Below are 25,516 nucleotides of genomic sequence, written 5' to 3' on the forward strand. Positions count from 1 at the left end.
TTTTTGGTGTTTTAGTTTTCTCTAGTGTGCAAATGCATTGGTTTAATCTCTTGATCATAACATTGCCAAAGAACACACTCATCAAAACCCCAAATTTTAATCATCCTTCCAGGACAACCAGGTCTCCAAGGTTAGGATTTCCTTGTGTGTCATCCTGAAGAAAGCTGGGCTGGTTGAGGCTCTGAAGTGTTAAAATGTGATTAACTCATGTAGGAGGTTCACCAGCCCATCCAGTGATGGGTTTGCAGCCAAGAGCTTTTGGGTTTTCATTTATTTTCATTTTTATTTCCTCTTAAAGTTGAACTGCTCTTAATGCACAGTTTTGTTTGGAATCACGTTTATTTGGTTTTGGAATTAACCCTCCAGGTGCAGTGGAATTAGCAGAGACCATGGAAGCAATCATTCAGGGTTCTTCTGGCTTGTCTAATGCCTAAAAATATGGCAGTATTTGAAAATTATGTCAGTATTTGAAAATTATGTCAGTATTTGAAAATTTAAAGGGTGTTTCCTTTATCCTAGTCTGAGTAGAGTGAAGGATAAGCTGCCATGACTGGGGAATCAGTAGGATGCTGAAGTTCCTGGAGGGTATCCACAAAACCTGCAGGATTTTCCAAAAGATGTGTATGCACTTGGGTCTCAAAGAAGTAGAATTTGCCTTGAAATTGCAGGACAGCCAAAATCAAAGACTCCTAAATGGGTTTGGGTTGGAAGGGACCTCAATGCCCACCCAGTGCCACCCCTGCCATGGGTAGGGACACCTCCCACTGTCCCAGGCTGCTCCAAGCCCCAAAGTCCAGCCTGGCCTTGGGCACTGCCAGGGATCCAGGGGCAGCCACAGCTGCTCTGGGCACCCTGTGCCAGGGCCTGCCCACCCTGCCAGGGAACAATTCCTGCCCAATATCCCATCCAGCCCTGCCCTCTGGCAGTGGGAAGCCATTCCGTGTGTCCTGTCACTCCATCACTTGGAAAGAGTCTCTCTCCATCTCTCCTGTAGCTCCTTCAGGCACTTTAAGGTCACAATTGGGTCACCCCAAAGCTTCTCCTCTCCAGGCTGAACACCCCCAGCTCTCCCAGCCTTTCCTCCCAGCCAAGCAGCTCCATCCCTCTAAGAAAATTTAAGAAGTGAGAGGCTGTGTAAAAGCAGGCAAGAAGCAACAAAAGAGAGGAAAAGCCTTTCTTTTAGGAAAGAAGCAAAGTCCAGACTTTTATGGATGACTGATGTTCCCTCCTTAAAATACGTACAAATATTTGGTTTATGACCAAGAGGTCAGGCACATTTCAGATATTTGTGGCCTCTGACTGCCTCTGGGAGATGTTAATTTTGTCCTGTGGGCACGAACTGTAATCTCCCTGCAAAACAAGTACAAAATCCAATCTAACACTCCCACCCACACTTGATTTGCTGTTTGACACAAATGAAGGGCTTGGGAATACTTCCAACCCTGAGTAATAAACCTATTAAACCCTCAGTAATAAACCTATTAAATACCTAGTAATAAAAAAATCATGTTATCTGCCATGAGAACAATAGTTCTCACCAACAGCGTGATTTGGATCCTCCAGCGCAATTCCCTCCTTGATCTGTGGGGTTTGCTGGAATATTGGAGGAGTTGTCCAAAACCAGGAGCTTGGTTGGCTTGGGTAGGGATTGTGGGGAAGTTTGGCTCCTGCAGAAGGGAAATTCAAACTGAAGAAAGCTATTTTTGTGGCAGAGTGGGCCCTAAGAAATGTTTCAGCCTGCAGGAAAGAGGGATACCCACCGTGCTTGTCTCTGATTTGGAGACAAGTAGGAATAACAGCCTTGTTTTGCTGTTCTCCAGCTCCCAACATTCCAGGCACAAATCCTCAATTAACCTGCCTAAATCCTGCCACCATCGTGAGCAGGAGCTGAGGATATAATTGGAGGTTTCTTTTGCAAAGGATGATAATGATGTAACGAATATTGTTGGCATTCAAGCCCTTGTCATTATATTTCAGAGTTAATGATCCTTCAGAGGTGTCTCAGTCATTCCCATCTCCCAGGACTGTGTTTTCCTGCTGTTTGAGATGGAGGGAGATGATTTGTTACTCTGGAACACAGTTGGTTTATATTCCTGAGGGTTTCCTGGTAATGTGGAAGCAGAGCTGGTAACACAAATCTGAATTTACCACATCAGGTAAAGGCTGTCACCTTGTAGATGAGGCTATCTCTAATCAACGTGGGATGTATTTTCTGGGAAATAAAGTAGAAAGTCATTTATATTCCCAGATTTCCAGGTTTGTTTTCTCATGCAGTAAGTACTTCATGAATTAGAGACGGAAATAAGAGTCATCCTGGAGATCTGAGGAGTCACCAGTCACAGCAGTACTTGCTCTGTCTCTTTGCATGGACACATTTTTACTGATTCTGGATAAACATCCTGAAGGGATGCAGGAAAGAGGGAGAGGGACCCTTCAACAGGAACTGGAGTGCCAGGACACAGGGAATGGCTTCCCACTGCCAGAGGACAGGGCTGGATGGGATATTGGGCAGGAATTGTTCCCTGGCAGGGTGGGCAGGCCCTGGCACAGGGTGCCCAGAGCAGCTGTGGCTGCCCCTGGATCCCTGGCAGTGCCCAAGGCCAGGCTGGACTTTGGGGCTTGGAGCAGCCTGGGACAGTGGGAGGTGTCCCTGCCCATGGCAGGGGTGGCACTGGGTGGGATTTGAGGTCCTTCCAACCCAAACCAGTCTGGGATTCAGTGAGATGGGCAAGGTAGAAATAAACCAGTATTTGAGATACAATGGCTCTATGGCCCCGTCTTGGAATCTCTTCTAATACTTCTGTGATTTACCTCTTTTATTTTAGTTCTCTCCTATTGTTTGGGGGTATTTTTATTCTGGTTTGGTTTATTTTGGTCTCACTTTCCATGGTGCCTGTGTCCCTGGTGGCCTTTGAGGGCTGTGTGGCCCCAGCAATCACAGCTGCTCTTTCTGCTGCCTCGTGTCAGGTAGGAGCAACCTCTGCAAGGCTGCAAAGAGCCTTCTGCCTGTAAATCTGCAGCTGCTTTTAAGGTCTGCTGCCATCTGGTGCCCCTTTACCTACCAAAACCTCAGGACTGTCACCATATTTCTTGTGCAAATCACTGGGGATAAGTTGTGGTGGAAAGCCTTGAGTGGACATGGGAATGTGCTCTCCACTCTTTTCAGTCCTGTCGTTTTCTCCTTGGCTTTGGGACTTTCTTTAGGATGCTGGTTATATGGGAAGGAACTGTTTCCTTGCTTCTCTCCCCCTCTGTACCTGTTCACTCATGGAATTCAGCCCAGTGTTGGTAACGACCAAATGGGATTAAATTTATTGGCATGTCACTGGTTCCTGTTGTCAGGGTCAGGATAAATTCAAGCGTGGCCATTTTTTAAAGCAGAACTTTCTGAAAGCTTCCCACTTTTTCCACACCTCCTGTTCCCTCACTTCCTGGCAAGTCTTGTACCTGTTGATTACAGATCTGGGGGTGAAATTGGGGTTAAAATTGTTCATTTTGGTACAAAGGGATTGACTGCAAAGAGGGACAGAGAGTGTCTACATGAAGAGCAAGTCCTTGTCCAAGGAGCTTCTTCCCACAGGCTCCAAAAGACTCTGGGAAATTATTTCCATGTGGAAATAGTTGTGCACCCTTGAGACAGGATTCCTTCAGGAAACAGATTAAACTCTTTTTCTTTTTTATCCATAAAGAGAACATTATCTCTTTTCAAGTTTTGAGTGATAAAAATGTTAATTCTTCACCCGTGTTGTGGTGGTATAATCCCAACAAGATAATTGGATTTAATAATGATGCTTTGCTTGCTATTCTTTGTGAAAATAAGTGTTTAATATTTTTATCAACCATCGGGATGAGAGGATCAAGTGCACCCTCAGCCAGTTTGTGGAGAACACCAGGCTGGCTGGGAGTGTGGCTGTGCAGGAGGGCAGGGAGCTCTGCAGAGGGATCAGGACAGGCTGGATCCATGGGCTGGATTGTAGAAGGAATTGAAAAGCAGTATTATCACAAGGATAATTCAGCAAAGCCAAGTGCCAGCTCCTGCCCTGGGCTCAGCCCAGGCCCTGCAGCTCCAGGCTGGGGCACAGGGGCTGGAAAGGGCCCCTGGGGAAAGGCCCTGGGGTGCTGTGCCAGGGCTGGACAGGAGCCCAGGGGCGCACGAGGCCAATGGCCCCTGGGCTGTGCCAGCCATGGGGTGGCCACAGGCCCAGGGCAGTGACTGTCCCCTGGGCTGGCCCTGCTGAGGGACCTCGAGGGCTGTGCCCAGTTCTGTCCCTCCAGCCAGAGAGCCCTGGAGGGGCTGGAGCGTGTCCAGGGCAGGGCAGGGAGCTGGGGAAGGGGCTGGAGCCCCAGGAGAGGCTGAGGGAGCTGGGAAAGGGCTGAGCCTGGAGAAAAGGAGGCTCAGGGGGGACCTTGTGGCTCTGCACAGCTCCTGACAGGAGGGGACAGCCAGGGGGGGTCGGGCTGTGCTCGCAGGGAACAGGGACAGGACAAGGGCAAACGGCCTCAGGCTGGGCCAGGGGAGGCTCAGCTTGGGCAGCAGCAGGAATTTGTGCATGGAAAGGGAGCTCAGGCCTTGGCAGGGGCTGCCCAGGGAGGGTTGGAGTGCCCATGGCTGGAGGTGTCCAAGGAAGGGCTGGAGGTGGCACTGAGTGCTCTGGGCTGGGGACAGGGTGGGCATCGGGCACAGCTGGGACTGCCAGGGCTGGGAGGGATTTTCCAGCCGAAATAATTCTGGAATTCTGTGAATCAAATCAGTCCTGCAGAATGAGACAAAGGTGTTTCTGCCTCAGGATGTGCACAAATGAGTTCACAACATTCATGGTCATATTTTTAGGAACCCAGTTGCAAAGCCTGCCATATATTTGAAAGTCATTTTAATTTCCTTTCCAAAACAAGAAGTTTATCTATTCTAAAAACATCCTTCCAAACTAACCCGATGCAAAACTGTTCTCTCATGAGAATTTTTTGTCACGGTTTCCAATTATAGGCCTATTTCAAATTACTCTTGGAGATTCCTATGGGGCTTTTTGGATTGTTTGGGGTTTTTGTTTAGATCCGTTATTTCTACAGAGGAAATTGAATTGATTGGAAATTAAGCAAATCCAGCTGACAGATGTGGATTAGAAGGATGCTGTATACCTATGGACCAGTCAAAATGGAGTTGCAGCAAACCCTCCTTAGCACATGGGTGTTATGCAGGGAAGAAACACAGTGATTTTTTCCTTATTAGCAATTTTAATTAACTTTTAATTGATTTCTAGCAAGACAAAAGGTTTCATTACCAAGCCTTACAATGAACACCGTCACCAGAATTAAGCATTCCCAGCAACTGTTCTGAAAACAAAACATGTAAATCTCTTATGATCTTCACAGATGTCATTCATAAAGGCAAATAAATGAGAGTACCTTGCTCACAGAGTGGCCTTTGTTTAATTTACGTAACCTTGTTCATCGTGCCCTAATCTAATTAAGAGGAGGAAAAAAATAACAGGTCAGCATTTCAACCTGAGAGCTCTATGAAAACCTATTAATTTTGTCCATCCCTATAATTATGTGATAACAAGAATTATTTGGCTGACACTGAAATCTGAGGCTTGGTTCAGTGTGTGAGAACAAAGATCCCAACTAAAGAAATCGAGATGGTTTTCTGTGGCAATCATCAGCCTGTTTTGAGCACAGAAGAATAAGGATGAAATATGATAATGTTTGGGTCTGAAGAACAGGATGAACAAACAGAAATGTGAGTTTCAGAGAGCAGAGATGAAAATATCATTGAGTGTGACAAATGTGTTAAGTGGTAAGAAACTTTCTAATTGATGTATTCCTTCTATCTGTCTGCATCCATCCTTCATCTAAATTCATATTCCATAAGGGTTTGGGCAGCAATGAAACACTACATCAGCATTAAATAAAAATCCTTCTCAGACACCACCCAGTCCTGAAGATCCTTCAGCATTAGAACTGTCTGAGGGCTTGGCTTCACAAGCATCAAATTCATCTCCTGTTGAAGTCCAGAGAATCACAGGATAGAATTCCAGAATCATTTAGGTTGGAAAAACTTCCAGGATTGAGTCCAGCCTGTGCCTGATCCCAGCCCAGAGCACTGAGTGCCATCTCCAGGGATGGGCACTCCAAACTTCCCTGGGCAGCCCCTGCCAAGGCCTGAGCACCCTTTCCATTAGAAATTCCTCCTGATTTCCAGCCTGACCCTCCCCTGGCACATCTTCAGGCTACGCCCTTTTGTCCTGTCAAAAGCTTCCAAGGCTGAGCAGCTAAATGTGCCTTTTCTCCTGAAGAAATCCAGCCAGGATGCAGTTAGCCTGGCTTCTGTCACTGGGAATGGAGCCATTTGTTTCTGTGGGATGTTTTATCTTTGTTCAAAGCTCAGAGAGAGGCAGGCTGCCCTCCTGGACACCACGGATTTGGCAGAATCCTTCCCCGCCTCACCTGGTTTTTTCTCCTGTGGGCGCCTCCCTGGGAGGTTTGCAGTTTGTGCATTAATCCGTGGTTTCCCTGCTGTCTCTTCAGGCCACAGACGCAGATGCTGGGGTTAACGGGCAAGTCCATTACAGTCTGGCAAACTTCAACAACCTTTTCCGGATCACCTCCAACGGCAGCATTTACACGGCCGTGAAACTGAACAGGGAAGCCAGGGATCACTACGAGCTCATCGTGGAGGCGACGGACGGAGCCGCGGACCCGCGGCGCTCCACGCTCACCCTGGCCATCAAGGTGCTGGATATTGATGACAACAGCCCCGTGTTCACCAACGCCTCCTACACCGTCTGCGTGCCCGAAAATCTCCCACCAGGAACTGTCTTCCTGCAGCTGGAGGTAAGGGAGCACCGGGGAGTGGAGGCAGTGCGTGGTTGTTCTGCGGTATTTGGGGTTCTTGCTTAACTTGGCAGTGAGACTGCAGTAAAAGGTTGTGAACTGGAGCGTGGGGGCAAGGTTTTTTCCCAGAGGATCTGTGGCTGCCCCTGGATCCCTGGAAATGCCCAAGGCCAGGTTGGAGGGGGGGGCTTGGAGCAACCTTGGATAGAGGAAGGTGTCCCTGCCCATGGCAGGGGCTGGCACTGGATGGGCTTTGATGTCCCTTCCAACCCAAACCACTCTGGGATTCTTTGATTCTCTGATTCTCTGATTCTGTGATTCTGAAAAATGTTTGGGCTTTAGCCAGGTACCAAAAAAAACCCCACCTTTAAACACAAGGTTATTTAGGAAATAATAGCAGTTAATAAAAACAAGCAATGAAACAGCCAAACCTGCACTGCTACTGTCAACACAGGCAGACAGTGATAGGCCAAGGAAAATAGTTTTAAGCTAAAAGAGGAGAGATATAAATCAGATGTTAGGAAGGAATTCTTCCCTGGGAGGGTGGGGAGGCCCTGGCACAGGGTGTCCAGGGAAGCTGTGGCTGCCCCTGGATCCCTGGCAGTGTCCAAGGTTGGATGGGGTTTGGAGCAGCCTGGGACAGTGGAAGGTGTCCCTGCCCATGGCAGGGGTGGCACTGGATGGGGTTTGAGGTTCCTTCTAACCCAAACCATCCTGGGATTCTGTGATCCTGGCAGTGGCCAATGGCAGGTGCCCAGGGAAGAAAACCAAGTCCAGATTCAGTTCCCACTGCCATTTTCCCAGAACACTGAGCTCATTTCCCATGGCTTGAACCTTCAGCAAATTTCACTCCTGGTGTCTGTCCACATTGAGTACAATTACACGAACCCAACTAAACCCAAATTTTTGCAACACTTTGCCCTTTAAATGTCAGAGGGCTCTTCTGTGAGAATGGATTTGTTTGGTGTCCCTCTGTTCCCTGCAGGCCAAGGATGCAGACCTGGGTGCTGATGTGAACTATCGGATCCGCACCGAGGAGGCCCGGCAGTATTTTGCCCTGAACGAGCGCACGGGAGAGCTGTCGCTGCGGAAATCCCTGGATTACGAATCCTTCTCTGACACAGAAGCCACCTTCACCTTCCTCGTGGAAGCCTTCGACAGCAAGGGCACGATGCCCCCTGGGCTGGCCACTGTCACTGTCAGAGTCAAGGTAAAGGGGTCACTCCTCAGCCAACAGCATCCTCCCCCAGTCGTGCCAGAACATTCCATCAGCAGTTAGGAAGCACCAGGACTCTCTGTCCTCCTGCATCTCACTTGTCTGAGCCTTATTCTGCCAGCAGTTTGTTCAGTTAAGCACACACGTTAGAACAGCTGTAATTATTTTCCCGTGTGCAATTAGGTGGCTAAATCCTGGATTTAGGGAACCAAAGAACACCCGACACGAATTCAAACATTTTGTCCGTTAGAATCCCTAAAAGGCTGAAATAAACCCCTCATGGAATTGTTTGCAAAAGTATAACACAATCACTTTTCAGCCCACAGACTGTAATTTTAAGACCCACTGGGGTGTATTGAGTGCTGGTGTGGCACAGCACATCCTGGATTCCAGATTCTGCTGCTGGAAAATCCAGCCCTGCAGAGGAACAGCCCGATTTAGTGTCTTGCACCATGAACTGCAGTGAGTTACAGCCTCTCCTCAGGATTTCAGGGGCCTCCTCAGGAATATGGGGGTGCTGGTGTCTGCTTGGGAATGATCCACAAATGAAAAGTGTTTGTAGCTGGGACAGCAGCACTTCCCCATCTTCATTTGCCTGTGTCCCAGAGGAGAGGAGAGCTCAGATGCCCTAATCCTACCCCTGGCATTCCCAAAGGTGCAGTTCTTTTGAGTAGTTGCTTGAGTTTTGTGAACTGTGGGAGAGAGGAGACTTTAATGGCTCAGATTTCAGCGAAGGAGCAAAAATTGTAGCAGGACCAAAAGCACAGCTCACAAACATTCAGTTTAAATGTGTCTGTGAAAAGCATTTGGCAGTCTGGGGCTCAGCCTGTTCTGTATCTGCAGGTTCTTAAATTGCCACATGGTTTTGAGTAATTCTGTTTGTCAGTGTCTACTGCGCTCTCAATTCTTTTAGGACAGTAAATGTCTCCCATTTTAGCTCTGGTGACAATGCCAGAAGGCTGCTATGATGCCTCTCTGTCTGCAGAATGTCTCAGTGTGAAGTGCAGGTCACCTGTTCCTGACTCATCTGTGCTTTTCCCCAGCACATTCCACATCATTCAACAAGAGGAAGCTTTTCCATCATTCCCTGAGCTTCTTCTGTTGGACTTTTACAGAGCAAGTTGCTCAAACCTCAGGTTTTTTCTTAAAATAAACCTTTTCCCAGCACACTGAATTTTTAAAAGCATAGTTTTGGTTGGTTTGGATAGGTTTGTTGGGGGTTTTTTTAAGATTTTCATGTAGGATTGTGTTCAGAGAAAAGCTGTTGTCTGCTTGATTGTGTGGTTGATTGTATTAATTAATGCTAGGGGAAATTACAGTTCAGCTCAGTGGGCTCAGTGTACCAGCAGCTTCTGCACTCTCAAAGGAGGTGCTGTGGGAATAGGGAATTTAAGGAGGGGATTAACAGGATCTAAAAATCAGTTCTTGCTCTCCTGGAAACTTTTCCCATGCATGAGCAACAAAATGGGAGCATGATGATGCTTTGGAGAGGCTGGAATACCAGGCTGGAGCCAGAAGTAACAGTTTTGGAGTAAAAAGTGTTTGGCTGGGGGCAGAACAGGGCCTGGGAGGGAGGACAAGCAGGGGATACTTTAGGTGAGAAATAAAATAAATCAAATTTAAGGTGAGTATTTTCATACTCAGTGACAGGCTGAGTTTTGTAACAGATCAGGGGACTCAATCAAACATTTAAGGGCTGAGATGAAGATGGTGCTTAGGCTCCAGCCTGGAGTGAGAGGTAGGATGGGGGAATTCCAAGTGGCACTTGACAGAACAGAGGAGGACTTGTGGAAAACCCAGATTTAACATCTCAATGTGCTGGGCAGATATCATTAGCGGGTTTTATGTCAGGTGGCAGATATTTTGAGCACTGGTCACAAGAGGAATCTGTGTGGTTGAATTTGAATCTGAAGATGAACTTACCAGATAGAAAATTCACAGGAGTGGGGGAGAGGGTGGAGGGTGAAGGCAGAACCCTGTGCTGGCCCTGGGGGGTGTCCTGGGGGACACGGGAAGGATCCTCAAGACACCCCAAAGCTGATCCAAGAGCCAGAGCAGCAGGAGCAGAGTGCAGAGCCTTGAAACCAAGTGAGAACAAGAGGTGACCCCTTCCCTCCCACTCAGCATCTTCTGCTCCTGCTGCAGGAACTGGATGTGTTTCTTCTAAGTGGCTCCTGAGCTTGCCCTTTGTTTAGAGGCTGGGCTTTGAGTAATTACTTTAATACAGGGTTTGAAAGCCCAAATAGGAACTAAACCAAGTGCAGCTGCCCCACAGTCCCCAACATGAGACAAAACTGAACTAGAGGGAAGCAGAGGCAGTGCTGGGGCCCAGCTCGTGTCACCATCCCAGATGCAGCCCCTCCAACCCTCAGAACTTTATTTGTGTTATTACTGAGGTCTCCAGCCCTCCGGGGCTCCCGCTGCCCCGCTCACATTTGTCATTTCTCCCAGCCCAGCTCCTCCCTGCAAGCACTGTAATTTTTCGTGGCTAATGGAGTTCTCTGAGCAGCTCTGGCTGTCTGATGGTGTCGTCCATCACTGGTGTGATATCCAGCAGAGCACGCCCCGAGCCCCCCGCTCCCTGTGGCTGCACGAGGGGATGCACACTGGGCTGTCCTCTGCACTCCCAGCTCTTGGTGTGACAGGTTACAAATAGTTCATATTAACCTGCCCTCAGCTAGGTCGAGGCACAGATTGCAGAGCAGGGCTTTCACTGCAGGAGGAATAACTTCATCTGTACCTCTCGTGTCAGACTGGAACAAGTTATTGGCCTCTGCTGCAGCCAAAAGGCTCCTTGCATTGGAAGGATGTCCTAGGACTCCTTTGGCAGAGGAAGCCAAAGATAAATCAATGAATCCATAGAATCATTTAATTGGAAATGACCTCTGAGATCACTGAGTGAAACCATTAACCCCACACAACTAAACTGTGTCCCCAGGTGCCACATCCACACATCTCCTGAGCACTTCCAGGCATTGTAACCTCACCTCTGCCCTGGGCAGCCCCTTCCAATATCTGGCCACCCTCTGGGTGAAGCAATCTTTCCTGATTTCCAACCTGAAACTCCCCTGGCACAGCTTGAAACTGTTTCCTTCTGTCCTGTTGTTGTTCCCTGGGAGAAGAGCCCAATCCCCACCTGAATCCAACCCCTCTCAGGGACTCATAGAACGATAATCGTTGCATCCATTCAAGTATTCCCAAGCAGGAATAGTCTAAGTGGCACCGAGTTCTTCCCACCACCTCAAACAGACCAAGATTTTCCTCTTTTCCCTGTTCTCAGGTTCCTTTGAGTGCTTTCTTAACTTTCCCCCTGAAGCTGCAAGGAGCCATGGGGTGTCTGGGAGGGCTGAGTTTGTTTTGCTTCTTGTTGTACCCACATCCCCTCAGACTCCAGATGATTCCCAATACCGGAAAAAGCAAAATCTTTGCAGTTCAAATTATTAGGATTTAGCATTTGGAAGGGCCTACTGGGGTAATAGGGTTTGTTGACAGAAACAGTTGCTCTTAAGTGAGTAATGTGTTCCTAAACACAAATATTGAGAATTTCTGTATCATGGGGCCTGTAAGGCTTCTGTATATTTCATGCTGTGTCCTCCTCTTATTATTACCAGCATTATTTTTATATTGTTTTGCCTCTTTCTTGTTTGTAGAAGTGCTTTTCTCCTCTTTCTGAGTTGGGGATTCGTTTGGAGTTTTTCAAGGACATTGTGTAGTGTAACAAAGCCATTGTCTCAGGTGAAGGATTCAAAGTGTGAGAGCCACAAGAATAAAAAAACCCCAGAGGATTTCAGTTCTAACAATGCCATAAAAATGAGGGTGATGGGGCAGTGAGGTGATTGAGAACTGGCTGATCACAGGGGTCATGATCAGTGGCACAGGGTGTGCTTGGGGGGTGTCCCCAGGGCCCAGTACTGGGCCCAGGATTGATTAAATTGTTCATTAATGATTGGGGCTCCCTGCTGGAGCAGCTCTGTGGGGAAGGATCTGGAGGACACCAAGTTGTCCTGGAGCCAGCAGAGTGTCCTGGGGCACACGGAGCTGTCCCCGGGCCAGCAGAGTGTCCTGGGGGACACGGAGCTGTCCCCGGGCCAGCAGAGTGTCCTGGGGGACACGGAGCTGTCCCCGGGCCAGCAGAGTGTCCTGGGGGACACGGAGCTGTCCCCGGGCCAGCAGAGTGTCCTGGGGGACACGGAGCTGTCCCCGGGCCAGCAGAGTGTCCTGGGGGACACGGAGCTGTCCCCGGGCCAGCAGAGTGTCCTGGGGGACACGGAGCTGTCCCCGGGCCAGCAGAGTGTCCTGGGGGACACGGAGCTGTCCCAGGGCCAGCAGAGTGTCCTGGGGGCCAAGGAGGCCAATGGGATCCAGGGGCAGCAGGAAAAGCCACCCAATGAACTTTTTTTCCCATTTAAAGAACAGAGCAGCATCACAAAACTTACAGGAAGGTTATAAAAAATCAGCTGGATTGCCTCCAAAATATTTCTCATTTCTGGTGACACTAATGGAATAACAGGCCTGGGGTTGGGCTACAGTGCTGGTAAACAGAGTTATTTCTTTCCTTCCATCTCAAGCGATCAGTTCAATCATCTGCCAGTCATTTATTACCTCGTGTATTCCATCATTAATATTATCCTTTAATTTATAGGATGAGCTACTTTGGGGCCTGCTGAGCACTAAATGGGAAAGAGATGCAGTTGTGCCATGTGAGCCAGGCCCTGCTCTGTGCAGCTTCAGACAAAGCTCTGTGTAAAGCAGCTCTGCACCCACTCACAGACAAAATTCCAGGTGCCACTTTGGCCATATCAGCATCATCTCAAGGGTTTGAACTTGGTGTTATTAATATGTGTTCATTGTGAGAGACCAAGAGAATACATAAAATGAGGGGACTTGAAGTTCTTGATACTCCAGTGTCTGGTGAAGTCAGGTATTTCATGGAATCCCAGAGTGGTTTGGGTTGGAAAGGACCTTAAAACTCATCTTGTTCCACCTCTGCCATGGGCAGGGACACCTTCCACTGTCCCAGGCTGCTCCAAGCCCCAAAGTCCAGCCTGGCCTTGGGCACTGCCAGGGATCCAGGGGCAGCCACAGCTGCTCTGGGCACCCTCGTGGCATGGCATTTAAGAGATGGGCCAAAGATAATCTTCCCATAAAGGAATTAGAGCTCAATAACACTTTGATTTTTCATGCAGAAAAATAAACTCCACTCCGAGCAAATTGTTTTCTGAAGTCACAGCCCATATTTTCAGTTGTTTGCACTCTGTCACTTCATGTCCAGGAACACTGTTTGTGAAGAACTCTAAAATGTATTTTTTTAGACTATCATGTATAAAAAGCGTATTGAATCCTTTGGCATCCCTGGAGCAGGACTAAAATGGGATCCTGGGCCCAGAGCAGATGGTGTGGTCTGGGGAGGCTCCTCTAGGTTTTTCATGGCTATGGATGTCCTTAGGGCCATGATATCTTGTAGCCTTATGGAGTTCTCATTCTGTTTTTTTAGCAATAAAATATCTTGGATTTTTGTTTTGGGAATCAGGTGTTGAGTGAGAACTTTCTGTAGTTAAAGATTTTACGAGAGGAATAGGAATTTTCAGGTACAGTGGTACCAAACCATCCCTTTTTTTCCCTAGAAAGGAGTTTCACAATTATAGGAACATTAAATGCACCCCTGCAAGTCCCCAGACACCAGGGAACTATTAAACACTTGGAGGCAGCATTCCCAGAGCCACCAGCTCTGGGAAAGTGCACAAAGACTGAAGTGGCAGATGCTCAAAACAAAATGACAGCAGAAAACTGCAGAGCCAGAACTGGAGTTGTGGGGAGAGTGGGGAGTTTGGGGAATTTCCATGGTCTGCTCTGAAGGAAACCTCTTCACGCTTTTCCCTTTGTGGGACTGGACATTCAACATGAGTGGAAGAGGAGATGGCTCTAAAAATACATTTTTTTCCTATTTATTGCATTTGTCATAAAAGGCAGCAGACTGCAAAGGGGCTGTAAGGGCCTGATATGCATTTATTAGCTTAGACATGGGTTTCATAGCAAGGGAATATTGATTTCCACTTAGAGCTGAGTAGAAACCTTGGTATGAGCAGAGTCACAAAAAGAAACTACTGATTATTGGACACCAAGCAGCACCCCTGAGGATAGAATACAGCCTGGAGCTGGTTTTGTTGGAACAGAGAAAAAACCCACTTTATGTTCTGGGAACAACTCAAGGGGTCATGGGAGTGAGCCACTCCATTCCAGCCCCAAAACCTGTGCCCTGTGGTCACAGGATCCCAGAGTCATGGAATGGTTTGGGTTGGAAGGGACCTCAAAGCCCATCCAGTGCCACCCCTGCCATGGGCAGGGACACCTTCCACTGTCCCAGGCTGCTCCAAGCCCCAAAGTCCAGCCTGGCCTTGGGCACTGCCAGGGATCCAGGGGCAGCCACAGCTGCTCTGGGCACCCTGTGCCAGGGCCTGCCCACCCTGCCAGGGAACAATTCCTGCCCAATATCCCATCCAGCCCTGCCCTCTGGCAGTGGAAGCCATTCCCTGTGTCCTGTCCCTCCATCCCTTGTAAATTATCTCTCTCCAAGGTCCTCAATCCAGTCATTGCTATCAAAGAGAATTTAATGCTGGACAGATGCAGAGATGGAGTTTTCAGGTTTTCAGCACAGAGAGGCTTTGGACAACAAATATTTGGAGCAAGTCCTGGGCTTTGTTCTGAGCAGAGACCAAAGCCCCAGATGTGTTTTGCTTGTAAGCAGGTAAATAATTGAAGATTACATCTGCTGGCTTCTTAAAACACCTCTAACCCTTGCACAGAAGTGGATGCAGCGCATGAGTCCAATCCTCAAGCACAGGTTCAGGAATGGGGCAGTAAAACTCCCCCAAAGTGGTTGTAAGAAGTCATGAAATCACTTTTTAAAATCTGAGGCATAATCCCACAAGTACTGCCAAACTGCAGCATCTTAAAACCTTCCCCCGTTCACTGCTCCAGCCACATAAATCCAGACTGCCATTAACTCAAATCCAGGCTCCCATTAACTGTCAGACATGCTCGAAAATACGGAAATGGGAAATTTGGGTAATGGATTCTCCAGATTTCTCACTTTCAAATACCTGGGCTGCATATTTTGACAGTAAGGTAATAACAGGCACGCATTTACAGGTAACTACAAAGCAGCCTTTATGTCACTGCTTATCAGGCTGCAGATTTATTCCATTTTTATACAGATTTATTCACAAAACAGAGCAAAAGGCAAAGCATAGCACCCCCAAAGCTATCTCCCTATCATAGATACTCTTTGTCTACCACTTTTTGTTCCTCCTTGCTTGCATGGGGCAGCACAAAAGCACTACAGCATCCTGACATCCCTGCACAAAGATTGAGGATGAAGCACAAAGAAAGCTCAATTTTGGAGAGATGATTTCATTGTAGTGTTCTTGAGAATCCCCATTTGCACCTTCCAGAGCAAGTGAAGAGGTAGGAAGGGGTTTCCTGATGCCAGCTGGTTAACTCCGCTGTCACCCCGGCACATGCATGATCCCACTTCCCCACCACGTTCCTTATCCTCTGAGTGGGACACAGCTCATTCCCGAGGCTCACACGGGGCTGGAATTCAGGAAAGAGATTGGCAGGAAACAAACACTGCCCTGTCTGCAAGGAGTATGAAAACGCCAAACAAAAATGTTGGGAAGCGAGACTGTCATCTGGGAATGCCAAAGAGGAGAAGCAAAGCAGGAGGGGAGGGAGGGAGCTAAGAAGGAAATCAATATGTAATTTAAAACTCATTAAGCCAGTCACTTGCTGTAATGCACTGGTACTAACCCAGGTGCTCCCAGGCAGGTGGGGACAGGCCAGACACAGAGCAGGAGAAAAATCCCTGCCGTGCAGACAATAGAACAGCCTTGGGAATGTCACTGTGCACAGGGACATTCTCGGGTTTTTGGTTTATGGGGACACCGAGGGACCTTTCATGCTTGTGCCCCACTAGTGTAAAAACATAAATATTCAACACCTGGGTTGAAGAGGAGTTTAAATCTCCTCTTCCTCCTCCTTGAGTGCTCTGGGAAAAGCACTCCTTGGATTCCAGTCTCTGCCTCCAGATTCCCACAGAACCATGGAATGGTTGGTGTTGGAAGGGACATTAAAGCCCATCCCCTTCCACTGAACCTAGTGACACCTCAATTAATAACACACAACATTAAATGAGTGACAGACTGGACTGATTTGAATATACCACAAACCTAAAGACTTTCTAGAGAAGAATAAACTTTAATTGGAAAAAGTGTTTTGGTAGGCATCTTTGTTTTATTGAAAAATAAAAAACTGAGTTTATTTTTAATCTCCACACATAGAGAGTGCAACTCTGGACAACCCTGCAAAATATTTGAGATATGTTTAGGTGTATATACAAATATATACATATATTTATGTATCCTTGCCTATCTCAGGCACAAGAATTTGTGCAAATGCCCTTTTGTCTTGCAAAGGACACTTTATTTCCCCTTAATTTATTGGATATTAGAGGTAACAAACACCATCACGCCAGAGCAGCTCATTCCTTTTGGAAAATGAGCCGAGCCTGCTGCCACAGAAGCAGGCAGTCTGGAATTCTCTGCTCTGTTCTCTTGTGGGGCTGTGCTTTCCTGCAGAATTCCCTTCAGCTGAGCAGTCCCACATCCATTTTTTTGGTGAATCTTTGTCACCTTCCCCCCTCATTTTGTGCCAGGGTGATGGAATCGGGAGGGTCTGGGAACAGCAAATCCCCATGGAGGGAGAGACTCAACAAAAACATCTGTGAATGCCTCTGGAGTTTTGCTGGAACTCCTGGACTGAACTCTGAATTCTGGTTTTTGCAGGATATGAACGATTACTCGCCAGTGTTCAGCCAGAAGCTCTACAGGGGAATGGTTGCTCCTGATGCAGCCAAGGGCACCGTCATCACCACAGTCTCAGCCGAGGATCAGGATCCCCCGGTAAGGAACAGCCTCTGTTCATATTCCACACCCAAGGGAGAGGAAACTGGAGCCCTCTGAAGTGTCCCCACTCTCCCATTGACTCAGACCATGAGGAGCCTCACAGAGGAGTAACCCCAACTCTTGTTTCATGTCAGCCTGGCTTTGCTGGTCAGGCTGCATTTCCAAGGCTGCCTCCTGGAGCTGGAAAATCAATGCTGCAGCTCCTGTCTGTCAGGGAGGCTTGAGGAAAGCTCTTTATGCAGCTCCAGAGAATGAAGGAGCAGGAAGGGGAGCTGTGCCTGTCTTTGGGGTAGTTCAGGAGGAAAGAAATCACAGTTTTGTGAGATTGTCACTGATGTCACCATGCACTCGCCAGCTAAGCCATCACAGATTGATTGGGAAGGCTGACCTGGAACAGAGACTGGGCAGAGCTGGAGAATAAAGCAGATATTTATTGAAAGGCCTCTAGGATACACCTTGGGCAGGACAGGGCCTGGCCAGGGATACACCCAAGGTGGACTAAGAATGATCACAAAATGAACGGCCACTCACGAGGTCTCACACTTTTATAAGTTTTGGTCCATTTGCATATTGGGGTTTAATTGTCCAATTACAGCTCCAGTTTGTGAGGTCACATCCTTCTCATTCCTCCCTTCAGCCACCCTTGTTTGTGCTTTTGGGCCTGAAAGCTGTCCTTGGTCCTCAGCAGGAGAAGGATTTGTTTTGTGTCCCTGCTCCGTGAAGAGAGTTCAGCAGCATTTAATGTGAGGCTCAGGGCTGCACCCTTAGGCAGCACAGAGTCTGAAAAACATGAAAGCTGAAACTCAAGGCATCAGTGGGACTGCAGACCTCACCAGCTGCACATTCCACGGGCAATATTTGAACCCAGGGCACTTGGTTTGGGGATAAAGTTTATTTTTGTCCCTGTTTTTTTCTGCTGCTCCCCCATGGAGCCCTTGAGTGACAGAACTGGGCACGCACCCCTGACTCACTGCCTGTTCTGAAGTTTGATGTCAATTTTTGTCATCAGTGCCTGATGAACATCAGTGACCAGCTGATCCTCTGAGGACAGGAAAAGCCAGAGCTGTTCTGCCAGCCAGGTTTAATTTTTAATTGCCAATGTTTGGCATAAGAAGGAGAATAATCCTCGTGGGGAGGAGTTCACGGGGAATGTGCCATGCACATTAAAAGCTGATGAAGTGCTTGGACACAAATCAGATAACAGCTTAGCTAAGTGTGGTGTGATTGGGGTTTGGGCAGCTTTTATTTAACATTAAATAAACGTTGTTGCCTTACAGTGAAGTATTTTGGGCTCTCTTTGCCCATTCTGATAAAAGCTCCATTTTATAATTGCTGTGTCTAAGTTTTGAAGAGTAAGAGATCACTGAGGGGAAACAATAGTTCTGATTAAGTACATTTATAATCCTTAGTCCTGTGCAATCAGCATTTCCAGTGCAAAGTCATTTCATTTTTCATTTAACAACCCCAAACCCTACTGAACATTTTTGTCACTATCACATGAACACCTGTTGATGTTTATGAAGATTTAAAAATGATGTTACCCTGAAGTCTCTACTAAATGCAAGGGCCATAAAAGTCAGCCAGCTATGGAGGAAAGCTTTTAAAGGAGGTTTTGAAAGGGTTTTATTTTAAATTATGGCTGGTAGTTTTGTTCCTCATCTTTTTTATTTTAAAAGTAAAACTACCAGGCATAAATGGCTGTGTTTCTTTTTCTGCCTGAGCCAGGCTGTGCTAGTGGAAAATCTCTATTTATTTGAAGCTGGCTTTGACATTAAATGGTGTCACAAAGTATTTGATATGAATTCACTGGAAATTTGGTTTAAAAGCACACAACCTTTTCTCTGCTCAGCAAGGGGACCTTGCTCTAAACTTGCCTTAAGGGATGGAATATTCATCATCAGTATTTTACTTGTGTGGTTTGGGGGTTTTAAACCTGTTGGAATCTTATTTGCAAGGTACTAATACATTTATTTTATCAGTTCAGGGAAAGAAATATGTATCTATTAAAAAAATAATTGTAGCTTTAAAATATGCCTGTTTATAAGAGCCCAACTAATTTGAAGTCTCCAAGCTTAACTTTTCCTGTTTTTATTTTGCAAGCGATGTATGTAATTCCCATATCCAGAATAGAAGCCCAGCCAGATTTTTCCATCATCTGCAATAAAAGCTTTTCAGACCTAATCAGCTCCTCAGAGACATCCATTGTTCTCAGCAAATCCCAACGTTGTTAAATTAATATGGATGGAAAGCTGGAAAGGCCCAGCACCTGTGTGGGATTTCTCTGCAGATACGGCAAATTTGAATTTTTCCAGGTGCAGAAGGACAGGTTTGGGGGAAGGAGGAGGAGGTGGGAATGGTGTCAGTGGAGGTGGGAATGGTGTCAGTGGAGGTGGGAATGGTGTCAGTGGAGGTGGGAATGGTGTCAGTGGAGGTGGGAATGGTGTCAGTGGAGGTGGGCTCTCCATTTCAACAGACAAGTATTAATTTAGCTGAAACACGAGAGGGTGAAAGACACCTGGGACATCGTTTTCTGAGTGTATTTCCTAAATTATTTAGGAATTTATAGCATATAAGGGTAAAAGTGAGCTCTTGCTATTAAATTAATCCAACAGAACTCCATTTATTGGAGATGGAGATGAAAGTGTCTCTTGGTTTTATTTTAAAAAATCCCCCCAACAAATCTTCACACGCGGAGTGATTTACAACTCCGTGTATCTTCCACATAGGAATGTGTATCCATATGAACAAATCTGAGGGTGAAAATGTGGGATTTTCTTAATTTCCTAATTTCTAAAACCTTAGGGCATCCTTAGAATGTACTGTTGATAGGAGGATAGCTTTTGCTGCAAAAACCCCACAGATTTCTGATTATTGTGAAGAGTTGCTCAGTTAAAACAGAAATAATTTGTGCCAGAGTCAACCACTTCCTTAGAGATACTTTGTAATGTTTTTATTTTGATCTGTGGATTTCAAAATGGTCAAAACCTCTTGGCCTGAAGGCATCAGAGACCTCAGATGGTTACTCTTCAGGTCCTTGGTGAAATGTCAATTAAAACATAAAACCCAGAGCTTTTCTCTAAAGGCCACAGCAAGATTTGCAGGGCTCTTTTGAGTAAATGTCACTTTAAATTCTTACCAGTTGCTCCTTTCTTTTCTATTTTTAATTCTTTTTTTATTTGCAGTGACTGAGAATGTAAATTTTGTTTTAATAACTACTTTTTGCATGAGCTATAAACATGAAACACCCTTCTGGTCATTGAAATCTGGGAAGTTTCACCTGAAAATTTTGTTTTCATGAAATCTGGTAAATCCACGTTTTGTCCTCTGCTTGTTTGGAACAATCTACAGTAGATTTTTCTATATTTTTGAAGTACCAACATTTTATATGAACACATAAATAACTTTTCAAATTACTTGGGTATCTTAAGGTTGCTCACCCGGCTTTTCCCAGAGGAGCTTCTACCTAATTCCAGGTATAAGCAGGAAATACTAAGCAAAAAACAACAAAACCAGGCCAGAGGGAATGATGGGGATAAATTAGAGCCATGGCTGCCAAGGAAAAGCTTGGGAACAGCTACAATTTTTTCTAAATAACTGGTAAACCTTAGAAGAATAAAAATCCTTTATTTTAAGCACATTGCAACTGGAACTGTTGAGGCAGCTGAGCACTTTTTCCATGTGAACAATCCCTTTAACTGTGAGTTCTCCCTCACACATCAGCTTGAGCTTCCTTTCCAGAGGTGCTGTCCAGCTGCAGCTTAAGGAGTTTTCCATTTATTGGGTTTTTAGTCCTTTGGAGTGGGTAAGTTTAGGCTGTTGGATGCTGTGACTGGTGAGCCCCGTGCAGGGGAGCTCTGCCTCCGAAACACCCCTGGAATTCCAGGTGAGCAGGAGAACTCAAACAGCCTTGGCTGGATTTGTGCTTCCAGAGCAGTTCCCAGCTGGCTTTGACTGCCTGCACACAAAGGGAACAGAAATAGGTTAAAACTAAGACAGAGAGAGCTGTGGGAAGTGTCCCTGCCTGTGGGAGGGGTTGGAATGAGAGGATCTTCAAGGTCACAGAGTGCTCCAAGCCCTGTCCAGCCTGGCCTTGGGCACTGCCAGGGATCCAGGGGCAGCCACAGCTGCTCTGGGCACCCTGTGCCAGGGCCTGCCCACCCTGCCAGGGAACAATTCCTGCCCAGTATCCCATCCAGCCCTGCCCTCTGGCAGTGGGAAGACATTCCCCCTTGTCCTGGCACTCCATCCCTTGGAATTATTTTGTCCGCCTGTTTCTTGTCAGCTCCTTCAGGCACTGAAAGGCCACAATTGGGTCACCCCAAAGCTTCTCCTCTCCAGGTGAACACCCCCAGCTCTCCCAGCCTTTCCTCCCAGCAGAGCTGCTCCATCCCTCTGCTCATCCTGGTGCCTCCCCCGGCCTCTCTCCAGCAGCTCCAGGTCCCTCCTGTGCTGGAGGCACCAGAACTGTGCACAGAATTCCAGGTGGGCTCTCACCTGAGCAGAGTAAAGGGGGAGAAGCACCTCTATGAAAATACTTCCTTTCAAGTCCTGCTCTGCTTTAGTTAACACAAATGTTTTCAGATTTGGGTCCTCTTATGTATTTCCCAGCCTTTCCAGGGAATGATTCCAAATCCTGGGCAAGGCCAGTACCTGGCTCAGTCACCTGCACTCCTGGATGTTGCTGGCACAGTCTCCAGTGTCCCAGCCAGCACCTCCTGCCAACCATCTCTTTTTTGGGCATTTAGATCATCCTGTGTAGCTGAAGAAATGGTCAGCCTGGATTAGTGTTGGGTTAATCCCTTGTAGACAAGGAGAGTTTTCTCCCTGGTGAACATTTTATGCCTCACTGAAGTGGCCTGGCAATGACAGATGAAAAAATGGTTCTGAGTGGTCTCAAAGCTCTTAATCCTCTAGAAGTGTGGGCAGGAGAGCACCAGGAGCTGCTTGATAAATGCTCAGTTTATTTATGAGAGGCAATTCCCAGGACTGACATAAAAAGAAGTGTTTGTTTTCCTGTCTATCCCTTTTTTGATACGGGTTATCACTGTGAAAGCTGGGATATTTCTGCCATGGGCAATTCCCCTCCATATCCTGCCTTTTTTTTTTGATTGGAAATGTTAATAGAAACAGATGCAGAACACTAATTTTAATGAGCAGCCAGCTTCCAGAGCTCCACAACATCCCATTTAATGCTTTATCCGTTCTCCTAACGCCTCCTGAGGCTTTCCTTCAGTGGAGCCCTTTTGTCAAATTGGGAGTAATTGTCCTTATTGTCTTCCATGCACTCACTAAAATTAAGAGGCTATGAGATATTTAATTAAAGATTTCACTGCATTTTAATTAGAGGTAAAACCATTTTCAGGTGGGCCAGACCTTGATCTTTTAAAAGCTCTTCCTGTGGAATTTCAGTGGCTGCTGGAGATTACCATATGGGACACATGCTGCAAATTCCAGTTGTTCTTCAAATAATTTTATCTCAAGGCTTTAAAAGTTGATGGGTTATTTTTGTGTTCAGCTTGTGACAATTAAAAATACAAAATTTCCAGCTTTAGCGATTCAGAATTTCAGGCCCTCTTGTTGAGTTACCTACTAAAGAGCAAAATCCTTCAAATTTTAGGGTTTATACGAATGAAATTAGGGTGAATTGACACGAGTGCACCATTCACAACTGTGAGCTGGTGTAAGAGCCACCAAACTCATCCACCTGCTCTGGGCAATCCCATCTTCCATGGCTGCTTTGTGGAAGTTACAAAGACCTGTAAATCTGGGGGGTTTAGCACCATTTCTAATTTTTTTGATAGAACTAGTTTTACAAAACTTTCTTTATTGAACTCCTTATTATAAAAATTATTCATATTTGAGTTGAAATCTATACATGGAGATAATATACGGAGAGAGACCTGGGAAATAACTCTGTGTTCATGATGCTGCCATTCCATACTTAGGGGTAAACTCCAGGCTCACCTGGAGTCTTCACCTGTCAACTTCCAGTGGAAGTGAAATCCATTTTCCCCCCATTCTTTCCTGGGCTAAGAAATTCTAGGGGTTTTTTTGTCTGTTACCAGTTTGAATCCCAGAGTGGTTTGGGTTGGGAGGGAGCTTAAAGCCCATCCAGTGCCACCCCTGCCATGGGCAGGGACACCTTCCACTGTCCAAGGCTGCTCCAAGCCCCAAAGTCCAGCCTGGCCTTGGGCACTGCCAGGGATGCAGGGGCAGCCACAGCTGCTCTGGGCACCCTGTGCCAGGGCCTGCCCACCCTTCCAGGGAACAATTCCTGCCCAATATCCCATCCAGCCCTGCCCTCTGGCAGTGGAAGCCATTCCCTGTGTCCTGTCCCTCCAGCCCTTGTCCCCAGTCCCTCTCCAGCTCTCCTGGAGCCCCTTTAGGTGCTGGAAGAAGCTCTAAAGTCTCCCTGGAGCCTTCTCTTCTCCAGGGTGGACATTCCCTATTGTCTCCTCCTGTCTTCCTAGCAGAGGTGCTCCAGCCTTCCTTCCCTGCAGAGTGGAAGTAACAATTCCGGGCTTCCTCTTGGTTTGCTTGCAGTAACACACATGAAAAGCTCCAACAATGGTGGCGTTTCCCTTTTCCCCGTTTTCCCTGGCTTTATCCCATTACAGTTTTCCTGCTGGGAGTTATCTGGACAGTGCATGTGTGTGCCCCTTTTCCAGGGGCAGCCTCACCAATACTGGGGACATGTTTGTAGCTGTCACCTGTGTCAGAAATAAATGGCATTTCCCCCGAGCTAATGGAATCTTACGGAATTGTGCAGCTGTGGAAGAAATAATTGGAGCTGGGTGAACTTTTTTTAAGTCTCATGTTAGTCCTGAGTCTCAGGGAAACTTTGGTTGGAGAGAATTAATGTGATTCCTGCCAAGCACAATCCTTGCTCTGTGGTTTATTTGGGAATATTATCAGCTAGATTCAAGTTTTGCTGCAGACATAATAATGCATCTAAATTAATTTAGAACAGAGGCAAAAGATGATTAATATTTCAGCTAATTAAAACTCACTTCTAAACAGATTTCCCTGGGAAATCTCTCTGGAGATTTTTCTAATTACATCAGTGCCAAAATATCATAAATAAAAAGTAAATCCTGATTTTGTTATTTTTCCGAAGTGACACAAGCAAAGTATACTTGATAATCACATCAGCAACAACAATAACCTGATGAGCTTTTTTTGTTTATTTAATCACAAATTACCTGGTGTGAGGAGCTTTAATGATGATGAGGGCTCTTAGTCTTCCAAGCAAGTTTAAGGCCATTACTCTGAGCCCAAATAGGCTGGATTGCAGCAGGTAATTTGCTCTTAATGATAACACTGAAGAAAAATGAGTGAAGCAAGCAATGCCAGGGGGAAAGTTGATAATGAACTCTGCTGTGCCGTGATCCCAGAAATTTCTCGCTTTTTCTCGGATTTGCCCTCTCTAGCACGTGTGAAGTGCTTTTAACTATGAACACAGTCATTTATTAATTTGCTAACCACTCAAACATGCCTGGCAGACCCAGCTGGGATGACTAAAACTGCTGACAGCCTCATAAACCCTGTCCAGGCTGGAATTCCTTGGAGAGCTCCAAGGGGCAACACTCAAATGACTTCTGTTGGATCAGCAAAACTCTGATAGCATTTAGTGAGCTCAAACCACTTCTGTAGCCATTTCCACTGCTGTTTACAGGAGGAAATGTTCTGTTTCCCTGTAGTTTGTGGCTGGCATGGGACATGGAATATATTCCCACAAAGCACGATATTGAATACAGGTGAAAATCAGCAATGCACCATTAATGATGTTTTGGCTGTTTAAACACAATGTAAAGGTCAAAGCCTGATCTGAGCTCGAGACTCAGAGACTTTCAGAAAATGAAATCATGCTGTTGCTAGGACAGAAGTGTTTGTCTGAATCTAGTCCAAAATATATTTAGCAAATAATTTAGTAGGAATTTTGTAAAATGTCCCAAATCTCTGCATATCCAGATTTTGGCATGCTGCAAAATCATTATTTAGACATTAGTGTGCCAAGAGGATCAGAGGGAATCTGTCCTAGAGCCCCCAGCATGGATGAAGAGGCAGATGAGACATCCTACAAGGAGCTGGGAGAAGTCTTCCCATTGCAAACCCTGGTTCTCATGAGGGACTTCAGCCTACCAGGTGTCTGCTGGAAATGAAACCCTGCAGAGACAAAACCCTACAGGAGATGCAGAGAGAAAACATCCAGGAGATCCAGTTCCCTGGAGCTTGTGGGAAGATAAAGGGCCAAAGCCCAGCTGGAACTTCTCTGGCTACAGCCATAAAAGATAATAAAAAATGTCTCCATAAATGTATCAGCAGTGAGAAGTGGGCTAAGGACAATCTTCATCATTTATTGGATGCCAGCAGGCCCAGGGCAGTGCCCATCCCCTGTGCTGGCACCTCAAATCCTGGGGTCTGTTCTGGGCTTGTCCTGGCCAGAGAGCCCTGGAGGGGCTGGAGCGTGTCCAGGGCAGGGAAGGGAGCTGGGGAAGGGGCTGGA

At 46.6% G+C, this 25,516-nt stretch overlaps 1 protein-coding gene across 2 annotated transcripts in view; it reads left to right on the forward strand.

Moving 5' to 3' along the window:
* The window catches only part of PCDH15 (protocadherin related 15), a 640,425-nt gene that overhangs the window by 535,137 nt on the left and 79,772 nt on the right, over window positions 1–25,516 (forward strand). For both annotated transcript variants that reach the window (XM_063406141.1, XM_063406139.1), the window contains 3 exons: window positions 6,526–6,831; window positions 7,817–8,041; window positions 16,891–17,007. In XM_063406141.1, coding sequence (XP_063262211.1) covers window positions 6,526–6,831; window positions 7,817–8,041; window positions 16,891–17,007 — 648 coding nt within the window. The remainder of the gene's footprint in view (window positions 1–6,525; window positions 6,832–7,816; window positions 8,042–16,890; window positions 17,008–25,516) is intronic.

This window comes from Prinia subflava, chromosome 9 (genome assembly GCF_021018805.1).
Source record: "Prinia subflava isolate CZ2003 ecotype Zambia chromosome 9, Cam_Psub_1.2, whole genome shotgun sequence".
Classification (NCBI taxonomy): domain Eukaryota; kingdom Metazoa; phylum Chordata; class Aves; order Passeriformes; family Cisticolidae; genus Prinia; species Prinia subflava.